This window comes from Bremia lactucae, linkage group LG3, assembly GCF_004359215.1.
Source record: "Bremia lactucae strain SF5 linkage group LG3, whole genome shotgun sequence".
Classification (NCBI taxonomy): Eukaryota; Oomycota; class Peronosporomycetes; order Peronosporales; family Peronosporaceae; genus Bremia; species Bremia lactucae.
The window spans coordinates 3882525-3894072 of record NC_090612.1 but is presented as its reverse complement, the minus strand read 5'-3'; the positions used below and the strand labels follow the sequence as shown (position 1 = coordinate 3894072).

The following is an 11548-nucleotide window of genomic DNA, read 5'->3' as shown; positions in this document are numbered from 1 at the left end:
CTCAAGTTCTTCACGGAGTCGGTGCAGATGGAGGGCGGTGCGGCAGCAAAATGATGCTCCAGATTAATGTGCCGCACCACCCGTAGCCGCTATGCTCCAGAGATGTCACCCGTCAGTTGCGCCGACATGTCAAGTTCGCTGCGCTGGGACGATGAAAAACGCCGAGCGACGTCGTAGGCGCGGTCATTGGCGCTAGGGCTGAGCTTTGGATCCAATTATGAATTCGAGGAAAAGCGGCGCCCAGTTTATCTTACCGAAGCTTCCTGCGCGTGAATGGGCGACACAATATTTTGCTGTCCATGGTCGGACCGAATCACTCGAGCGTACGCAGTGTCCCACTTGCAGCTTATATACATGCGGACTTCAGTGCAACCATCGTTGCTCGGATCATGTAGCCAGTTTGTAAAGCATCATGTCGAGTATGAGCAATACCACATTTATGGTGTTCGCCGAGGTCAAAAGTGCAACGACCGTTTTGTGTGGCGGAGCCGAACATTTATCGTGATGGCTCGCCGATCGGTGCACGATGCAGTCGTTCGTGAACTACGCGCTTTGGCGTCGTCTACAGTGTCATTGTCATGGAATCTTACGACACTTGCGTCAATATGCGCGCACTATTAAGACAAAAAGACAGCTACTCGTGAACGCACATGACAAGGCATTCGATTTATTTCTTGCGAAGTCGCTGAGAACTTTACTTGCGCCAGAAACGTCTCGAAGAACCCAAAAGTGGTAAGTGTTCTGGGACCGATATACTGGCGGAATATGCGGCACAAACGTGTCGCGTGTGAAAATCTGCAGCTTACGCAAGATCAATTCAATTGCAGCTGCAACGAAGGCTGTGTCTCTTATTCTATCAGTCGAGACTTATATACAACTCTAAGTCAGAGCTGCCACAAGATAGCGTCCTGCTGATGGTCACGTATAAGCGCAGCAGGGCATGCGTGTATATTGGGATGTGGCCGCGGGGGCCAAGGTGGGTTGGGGTGCGACGTGTCGCCTTTGTGATAAGGGTGGCGGTTATGACGTTTTTGCGTCTATATGTAAAAAAATGTTTGGCATGAAGAATACGCGAAGGTGAGCTCGCCTTCGATGTGAATTTATTGCAGAGAATATAAAAACGTCAATCACGAGCATTGTGCTGGCATCGCTCCGCCACAATCTTCACGCATGATGATATCACGGCGTCGTTACGAAGGTGATGGTGACGAAGCAAGAGTAGGTGATGACAGCGATCATCAGAAGAACTTACGTTAACTTTTTGCATAACTTTTTGTGCAAATGTGTAATAATCATGATTTAAACTCGTGTTTTATTCGCTACGCTGACGGGACGTGATTGACGATATTTTTTCATGGCCTGTAGTCGTGAATTTTTTATATCAACCATAATTACAAAAATGAAGGATGAAACGCAAAGACGTTATTCGATATAAATTCCGGGATTTCAAGCAATCTGGTAAGATTAACCTAATTGGCAACACCATATTTTCACCTACATTTCTCCCAACTGCATCTTATAAACAATTCAGAATTGTCTTTCGAAAACAATTTTCGGAAGATAGGTAAAAGTAAAAAATGTACGTAAGGTCACCCGCGGCATATAGTAAATTCATACATTTCCCAAGGTTTATTCATACTTACCTGACTGGTGTTCGACGTTGCTCATTGAGGACGTTGACATGAGCCGGAGCAGGCCCCTTGCACTCCGGTGCTGTAAGGGTTCAGGAATGCTCTTTTGAGTAATTTCACAGTAGAATTTTTGTCAGCGGGGGCGAGCGCGTGCGCCGCCTCCACCAAAGAATTTCAATAAATACACGCTTTCTACCCGTGTTAATTTTTTTTTAATTCTACTGCGTTGCTACCGCTACTTGCTTCTGCATCATGGCCATCTTCTCGCTTGTTGCGCGCGGCCGTGCGCTGTCGAGCGGCTCGTCGGAGTTGTCGTCGCCGCTAGGCAGCACAGCTTCGAGCGACTTTACGGTGCGGATGGACGACGCCGCGTCCGTCGAGAGCGGATTTTTTAGCGATGGTGAGGATGGGGATGGCGCGGACGTACCTAATTTTTCTGCCGACGAGGATGTCGACGAAGCCGACACTAGCGTCGCCGCCACTGCCGCCGTTGCCGCTGCCGACATTGACGTCGCGGACGTTGCAATTGTCGATTTCGCAAATCGAACAGCTGTTTCTGACCTGCACTTTCTGCCCGGGATGGTGGGATTGGATCGGCCAATGGAAGTCGCCAGCTCTATTGCTTTTAGGGGAGACGGGACAGACCGGAATATTAGCGGCCCAAGCGACGGGCTCGCAAATCCGACAGCCGGCGCCGCGACGACTTTTTTGTCGACCGCGACGACTTTTTTGTCGACCGCAACGGCTTTAACCCCGCGAATAGGCGCCGGGTCGAGCGTACCTTTACAGAGTCGCGCACCCGGCGCATACAACGCCCGCGATGTTGCCGCTGGCTTTGATACAAATCGGCCAGCTGGCTCCGCGATGGACCTTCTGTTTATGTCGGTGGCACTTAATCAGCCAATCAGAGGCCGACTACGTACGGCCTCTGAGAGCTCTGTGGGCGACCACGGGCTCGACGCCGAGGGCGCCGCCGATAGCGAGGCAGGCACCGACGCCGCGCAGGCGTGCGAGGGCGCAAACGAAGCGGGGGAACAAGGCATTCAAGTGGGGGAACGCACAAATCAAGGTATGTTATATTCAACTAATTATAGTGATTTATGTGCTCAAGGCCATGAAGACGACGACGATCTCGACGCTTTCGAGGACGCCATCGCGGACAACACCCCCGCTCGTGCCCCCGATGCTTTCTTTCTCGCCCGTGCGCCTGTTGCCGCTCCCGTGCCGGCCCAAGCCGAGGTCGCTATCGTTTTTCCTGTTTGTAGTGGCGCCGTAACGAGGCGGAGCCCTGCGCAAATTTTTTCAGATTTGGGCTCCGCTCGTGCGGGAAGCGCGGACGTTGCAGATGTCATCGTCGCTGGCTTTGACGCAAGTCGTGCTGCTGTTGTCGCTCCCGTGCCGGCCCGTGAGGTCGTGTTTCCTTTTCCGGTTTGTAGTGGCGCCGAAACGAGGCGGAGCCCTGCACAAATTTTTCCAGGTTTGGGCTCCGCTCGTACGGCGGCTGCAAGCGTCGCAAGTATCGCCACCAGCATTCCCAAGGCAAGTCGTGCCACTGATTTCGCTTCCGCGCCGGCCCGTGAAGCTGGAATATTTCCTGGCCCAATGCGTAATGCTTCCGCAACGAGGCGGAGTGCTGCCGAATTTTTTCCAGCTTTAGATTCCGCCCGTGCTGCCACCACAGGCCCGACAGGTCCCACACCGACCGAAATTTTTCCAAGTCAAGCGACAGTCGCCGATGTGGGGTCGGACAGCATGGACGCCGACATGGAAGACGCCCCAAGTAACGCAACTTTATTTTCGGCCCAGGGTCGTGCAGAAATTTTTCCAGTTTTGGACCCTGGCCGAAATACTGCCACCACAGGCCCCACAGGTGGCCATGCTGTCACCACAGGGCCCACAGCGGACAAATTTTTTCCAAGTCGGGTGATAGCCGTCAGTGATGGGTCAGACAGCATGGGCGTCGACATNCGTCAGCTTTACCCCCCAAAACGCATCAGCGTACAAGCACTCGTTGGGGGCCGCGTCTCAACCGGACACCGACTGCACCTGCAAATACAAGCCAGCCAACACCAAGAGAGCAGCGGAGTACCCAGGACTCGCAGCGACGGACTCGGGGATCGCGACGTCGCCACCAACAACGACAAGGTACGCATTCCAAAGGCCTGACTAACCAAGCCGAAAGGAACCAGTGAACCTTGGGCCTGCTTTGGCCCCACCGGCACTCTCCAGCAAGGATACCGCCGTTTCAAGCCCAATGTAGCCATTAGCCTTTAGTGTAGCATACATGTTGACTCATTTGAGTCCTTTCTTTTTGTAGCTATTAGCCTTTCTACACACCTAGGCGACTACTAAATTGGCAATAAAATTAAAAAAAAATAAAAAAAAAAAAATTGAGGACGTTGACATGAGCCGGAGCAGGCCCCTTGCACTCCGGTGCTGTAAGGGTTCAGGAATGCTCTTTTGAGTAATTTCACACTAGAATTTTTGTCAGCGGGGGCGAGCGCGTGCGCCGCCTCCACCAAAGAATTTCAATAAATACACGCTTTCTACCCGTGATAATTTTTTTTTTAATTCTACTGCGTTGCTACCGCTACTATCTTCTGCATCATGGCCATCTTCTCGCTTGTTGCGCGCGGCCGTGCGCTGTCGAGCGAGTCGTCGGAGTTGTCGTCGCCGCTAGGCAGCACGGCTTCGAGCGACTTTACGGTGCGGATGGACGACGCCGCGTCCGTCTATAGCGGATTTTTTAGCGACGGTGAGGATGGGGATGGCGCGGACGTACCTAATTTTTCTGCCGACGAGGATGTCGACGAAGCCGACACTAGCGTCGCCGCCACTGCCGCCGTTGCCGCTGCCGACATTGACGTCGCGGACGTTTCGATTGTCGATTTCGCAAATCGAACAGCTGTTTCCGACATGCACTTTCTGCCCGGGATGGTAGAATTGGATCGGCCAATGGAAGTCGCCAGGTCTATTGCTTTTAGGGGAGACGGGACAGACCGGAATATTAGCGGCCCAAGCGACGGGCACACAAATCCGACAGCCGGCGCCGCGACGACTTTTTTGTCGACCGCAACGGCTTTAACCCCGCGAATAGACGCCGGGTCGAGCGTACCTTTACAGAGTCGCGCACCCGACGCATACAACGCCCGCGATGTTGCCGCTGGCTTTAACACAAATCGGCCAGCTGGCTCCGCGATGGACCTTCTGTTTATGTCGGTAGCACTTAATCAGCCAATCAGAGGCCGACTACGTACGGCCTCTGAGAGCTCTGTGGGCGACCACGGGCTCGACGCCGAGGGCGCCGCCGATAGCGAGGCAGGCACCGACGCCGCGCAGGCGTGCGAGGGCGCAAACGAAGCGGGAGAACAAGGCATTCAAGTGGGGGAAAGCACAAATCAAGGTATGTTATATTCAACTATTATAACGACTTACGTACCCAAGGCCAGGAAGACGACGACGATATCGACGATTTCGAAGACGCCATCGCGGACAACACCCCCGCCCGTGCCCCCGACGCTCTCACAACCGCCCGTGCCACTGCCGCCGCTCCCGTACCGGCCCAAGCCGAGCTCGCAATCCAGTTTCCCGTTTGTAGTAGCGCCATAACGAGGCGGAGCCCTGCGCAAATTTTTCCAGATTTGGGCTCCGTCCTCGTGGCGGCCACAAACGTCGCAGGCATCGCTGCCGCCGTCCCCGTGACAAGTCGTGCTTCTGTCATCGCTTCCGCAACGGCCTGTGAAGCAAACAATTTCCCTGTCCCTGATTGTAGTGGCGCCGAAACGAGGCGGAGCCATGCACAAATTTTTGCAGATTTGGGCTCCGTCCGTTCGGCTGCCGCAGACGTCGCAGGCGCCACCGCCGACACCTCCGCCGCTCCTGATGCAAGTCGTGTTGCCGTTTTTGTCCCCGCGCCGTCCCGTGAAGCCACAATTGCCCCAGCTCTCGCGCGTAGTGTCCTTGAAACGAGGCAAAGCGCTGCAGAAATTTTTCAAGTTCTCGAGTCGGCCCATGCTGTCACCACAGGGCACACAAACGCCGAACATGGAATTTTTTCGGCTGCGGAATTTAGCCGTGCTGGCACCACAGGCGCCACAGGCTCCACACCGGCGGAAATTTTAGCACCCATTTCGGAGCCTGGTTGCCATACTGTCACCACAGGCCCCACACCGGCGGACAATTTTTCGACTTTGGAAATTGACCGCCGCGCTGTCACCACAGGCATCGGGCCGGCCGAAATTTCGCCAACTCTGAAATTCGGCCATGCTGCTCCCACAGGCCGCACAGGCATCGGGCAGGCCGGAATTTTTCCAACTTTGGAATCCGGCCATACTGCTACCACAGGCCCCACACCGACTGAATTTTTTTCAAGTCGTGCGATAGTCGCCGGTGTGGGTGCCGGCAGCATGGGCGTCGACATGGAAGACGTCCCAAGTGCAGAAAATGTTTTTTCGGCCGAGGGCCATGTCACAGCCGCCGATGCCATCGCCGCCGATGTTGCAGGCGGTAGGGAGGCCAGCGCAAGCGCGGCCACAGGCACACACGACGCCTGCGATGCTGCAGCTGTAGACGCCTCCCATGACGAAGACACCCGGCAATGTCCGCCCAGCATCCCCGCCGCCCCAGACGGCCCACCAACCGCGCCGATGGCTACACTTTCTGTTTTCGCGCACAATGCGGCCGCATTTCAGTGCATCGCGTGCGGCTTTTCGTCGCGCCAGTTCGCCGAGCTGCGCGCGCACCGGCAACGCCGACATCGCGGGACCATCTTCACAGACGTGTTTCACAGTGGATGCGCCTGTGCCATGTCGTTCGCCCACCGGGCAGCGGCCACTCGGCACAGCCTCCACTGTGAATCAGTCCCCTAAGCGCACACCGCCGCGCGCCAGGTGCAGCAGGCACCTCAAGCAGTAGCAACGCCGGCGGCTGGGGGAGGGCCCACGGTGACACGCCGTAACCCTCCTCCAGACTTAGCCAACCTGTTCACAAGTTCCTCTCGGCCGCGTTTTTTTCCTTTTGCTCGTCGCTGTGCAGGTCAAGGTAGCCAAGCCCCAAGTACCCGCCCGGACCCCATGACGTCCCCGCCGGTGACTGGAGCCAAGCGTCGCCGTGTCAACCTACTTAGCGCGCCTGCCCAAGACCAAGCTGAATTTCGGAACGCGGAAATTTCCAACGTTGACGCTTTTCTTCGCCGCATGATGGCCTACGTCCCAGACACGACGACAGCTTCCGTACCGGACCCAACAGCAGCAAGTTCAACGTGTCCGGCCATGCAGGATAAAATTGCCGCCAAAGCCGATGCACTGCCGGTCGACGCTACAATGGACACATCCGACGTAGATGATGCCCTAGCGCCCGCAGTCGCCCAAGCAAGTGTCGAGATAACGCCGCCAAGCACCGAGTGGATTTTACACTTCGATGGAGCATGTCGCCAACGCTCAAGCAACACTTTGGCCGGCGCTGGAGCCGCGCTATTCCGAGGCACCGTGCTCAAGTGGAGTGTGTCCCGTTTTCTCGCCGGCTCGTCGCAGACAAACAACACTGCCGAGTACCACGCGCTCATGGACGGCCTCAGCGGCGCGCTCCACCATGATGTGCGAAGGCTTGCCATCAAGGGAGACAGCGCGCTCATCCTCGAGCAGGTTCGCGGAAATTATGCCTGCAACAACGCTCGTCTCCGAAAGCTTCGCAACAAGGCCCGACAACTTTTGCGCCGCTTCGAAGCCCACAGCCTTGCTCATGTCGACCGACTCGACAACAAGGTCGCCGATCGGCTTGCAAATCGTGCCATCGACTGCAGATGGACTCGCACGGAATGCGCCGACCACGGAATCAATGGATCAGGCTGCAGCAAGCACGTGACGCAGCCGCCGACGCCGGTCACCGCCAGCCCTGACCCCGTTGCCAATGTAGACATGCAGCCACCAGAGGATGCCGAAGCCAATGCAGCCGCCGACATCCTCCGCCGTGACCGAGGACAAACATTTCCGGTCCTGCCTGTGTCCCGCGACAGTGTGCCGTCCCGCAAGCCGCGCCTGCAGCTCCGCCCCAATTTGTCGGACGTCGAGCTAGAGCAGGCGCGTGCGGCAATTCCGCGAGTTGGCAACGACTTCGCTGACAGACTCACGGACGTCGAAGACTGGGAGACGGCGGAAGGGTACCTTGCCGCGCTGAGCCCGTCACTTTTTACAGCTCTTGCGCCTTTTGCGCAACGTTCCCGCCCCCCCACGACAAGTGCAGCAGCAGCATCGACGCCCAGGAAATCAACCAAGACGTCGACGCCCACCGCAGACGCCCGTCAACGAGCGACTCCATGCAGCCCTCGACCACCTCGACCATCTTCAAGGTGCAGATAAGCCGTCGCAGCCCGCCATTCGGAAGGCGCGTCGCCGGGCCGGTCGAGTTCGTGCTGCCATGAAGCGCGACAAGTTGCGCAAGTTATTCTACAGCCATGAGAAGGCGTGCATGCAGCAAGTGCTCGCAGATGCTCCCGCGGACACAGAAAACCCAGCGAGTCCGTCGGTGCCGACCCGGTGCCCAATACCGCGGGCCGAAGTCCATGATTTTTTCCAAGGCGTCAATACACCCGCCCGCAGCTTCGACTTCAACGACGAGGTCGGTGCGCCCTTCCGTCAACTGTTAGCTCGAATGCCTCCGCCTACCGCCGCCGCGAGTGCGCTGACGTCCGCCCCGTCCGCTGACGAAGTTGAAGATGCCGTACACCAGGCCCAAGCCACCTCCAGCCCAGGCATCGACGGGATTGGCTACGACATCTACAAGAAGTTTTTGCCCGAGCTGTTGCCGGCTCTTCATGCAGCTTTCACGGTATGCTGGTCGCATGGAAAAGTCCCAGCCGTGTGGAAGGTGGGCACCGTGCAGCTCATCTACAAGAAAGGTGATCCAAGTAAACCAAGCAACTGGCGGCCTATATGCCTACAAGCGTGTATTTACAAGTTATACTCTGGGATGCTAGCGCGGCGCCTGACAACCTGGCTCGAGGCAAACGGGCGACTTACGGATGCACAGAAGGGATTTCGTAGCAAGGATGGTTGCGCCGAGCACAACTTTGTGAGCTCCGCGGTGCTAGACCAGACCAAGAGGCGACCACGACCGCTACACTTGGTCTGGTACGACTTCAAGAACGCGTTCGGCTCTGTGCCGCAAGACCTCGTCTGGAATGTCCTCAAGGCAACAGGTGCGGGCGCCAACTTCGTGTCGCGCCTCCAAGCCATCTACGACGGTGCAGTCTTCACAGTTGCGAACGCAGCCGACGGTGCCACAGACCCGATCGCGCTCCGAACTGGTGTCTTTCAAGGCTGTCCGATGTCGCCGTACCTGTTCATCGTTGGAATCATGCCCCTGGTGCGTGCACTGCAAGATTTGGCCCCGGAGTTTGGCGTGCCGATCACCAACACCCGCAACGTTTCGGTGACGGCGTACGCGGACGACTTAAAGACCTACAGCTCATCGGTTTTGGGTATCAAGAAGGCCCATGCAACCGTTGTCCAGTTCCTCAAGTGGTCGACGATGCAGGCAAATGCGTCCAAGTGTGCGTCGCTGTCGGTGAAGACCGACGCCCACGGCCACCTCCGTGACGACCAAGTAGAGCTTCGACTTGACGGTGAAGCCATTCCGTCGCTCAAGCTCCACGAAGGGTACACATACCTTGGAGTCGGCGACGGATTTAACCATGCACAGCACCGTGGAGCTATGGGGCCGGTTCTCCAAGAGATGAAGCGCATGATGGCCGCGATATTCCGGTCGCCCCTGGCACCGTGGCAGAAGGTCAAGGCAATTAAGACGTATGTCTACCCCAAGGCCGACTACCTTCTGCGACATGTGCGGGCGTACAAGACCCAGCTCGACAGCGTGGACTCGGCTCTGGTGCGTGGACTTCGACACATGTTGAAGCTAAACAAGTCCAGTACAACGGCGCTTTTCTTTTCGCCGATGGACAAGGGCGGCCTCGGGTTTGTGTCGCTCGCCAACTTGCGCGCCGTGTTACAGGTCAGCCACGCCTGGAAGATGCTGCACTCGCCAGATACTTTTGTGCGCGAGATTGCTCAAGAACAAGCATGGCAGGCGATACAGAAACGCTTCATTCTGGACCCTGACCACTGGCGCGGCCGTGTACCAAGTGCAGTGCAGCTCTTCCTGAATGGCGAACTCGACTCGTCACCATTCGCAAGGCAGAAGCGCAAGTCCGGAGACATCGGGTCGCTGTGGGTCGACGTCAAGGACCACTTGGCGTCGAACGGACTCAGGTTCTCCACGGAGTCGGTGCGGACGGAGGGTGGTGTGGCCGCAGACATGATGCTCCAGATTAAAGTGCCGCACCACCCGCAGCCGCTATGCTCCAAGGACATGACCCGTCAGCTCCGCCAACACACCAAGCTGGCGGCGCTAGCGCGATGGAAGACCCTGACCACGCAAAGTGACGTCGTGCGCGCGGCCGGCGGTGCAGGAAGCTCTTTTGTGTCGCGCGGCGGCGGTCTAAGCGACGCCGAGTACCGCTTCGCGCTTACCGCTCGGGTCGATCTGGTACCTACGCGCTCGGTACTCCGTCGCTGGAACGAGCGCGGCAGTAAGACGTGTCGGCACCCGCGCTGCAGCCGTGACGAGACGCTGCCGCACGTGTTGCAGCACTGTCCCGGCAATGCGCGCGCCATCGACGGACGCCATGACCAAGTCCTCGCGCTGATCAAGACAGCAATGACCCCGGCGATGTCCAAGCCGGGCTCCAACCTGACCGCCAGCTTCGACGCGCATGTCGTCGGACTTCCCGACCGCGCGCTTCGACCGGACATACAGCTGTTCGATGCAGCTACGAAGACCGCTTACGTATGTGACCTCGCGGTCGCGTACGAAGCGCAGAAGACGGACGATACCGCCGCCGGAAACATGGCTACACGCCACGCCGAGAAGGTGTTGAAGTACCAGCGCGCGAAGACTTTTTTGGAGAGCTTGGGCTGGCGAGTCCAGGTATCGGCGCTGGTCTACGGCGCGCTCGGTGCGGTGCAACCTTCCAACTTCAAGACGTTAACCGAGCACCTCCGCCTCACCAAGCATGCAGCTACCAAACTCAACCGGAAAATTTCTGCGACGTGTGTGAAGACAAGTTATCGGATCTGGCGCCTGCATGCAGGCGAGATCAACGCCGACGACACGTCCAGGAACCCAGCACCCGCATCGCCTACGCCGGTGCCAACAGCAGCCACGACAACGAAAACCCCGCGACAGTGACCCCCCCCGCACCGCTTCGGCCACGACGAACTTCAACAAGATGGGGGCCACCAAGGGTAACACCAGTTGCATCGCCGATACCTCCCAAAACCAATCAGCAAAAAAACACTCGTTGGGGACCGCGCCTCAACCGGACATCGACAGCGCCTACAAGACCAAGCCAGCCGGCACCAAGTGCACAGCGCCGGCACAGTGACTCGCAGCAACGGACCCGTGGACCACGACGTCGCCACCAGCAACGACAAGGTACGCCCTCCAATGGCCTGACTAACCAAGCCGCAAGGAACTAGTGAACCTTGGGCCTGCTTTGGCCCCACCGGCACTCTCCAGCAAGGATACCGCCGTTTCAAGCCCAATGTAGCCATTAGCCTTTAGTGTAGCATACATGTTGACTCATTTGAGTCCTTTCTTTTTGTAGCTATTAGCCTTTCTACACACCTAGGCGACTACTAAATTGGCAATAAAATTAAAAAAAAATTGAGGACGTTGACATGAGCCGGAGCAGGCCCCTTGCACTCCGGTGCTGTAAGGGTTCAGGAATGCTCTTTTGAGTAATTTCACAGTAGAATTTTTGTCAGCGGGGGCGAGCGCGTGCGCCGCCCCCACAAAAAAACATCAATAAATACACGTAATCTACCCGAGTTATTTTTTTAAATTCTACTATGTTGCTACTG

At 57.0% G+C, this 11548-nt stretch overlaps 1 protein-coding gene across 1 annotated transcript; it reads left to right on the top strand.

Annotated features, from left to right (window-relative positions):
• Positions 1 to 354: 354 nt before the first annotated feature.
• CCR75_002293 (uncharacterized protein) lies at positions 355 to 621 on the top strand (the record flags this gene model as incomplete). Its single annotated transcript, XM_067960391.1, has 1 exon — positions 355 to 621. One exon carries the CDS (start codon positions 355 to 357, stop codon positions 619 to 621), a length of 267 nt encoding a protein of 88 aa, XP_067817504.1.
• Positions 622 to 11548: the final 10927 nt, after the last annotated feature.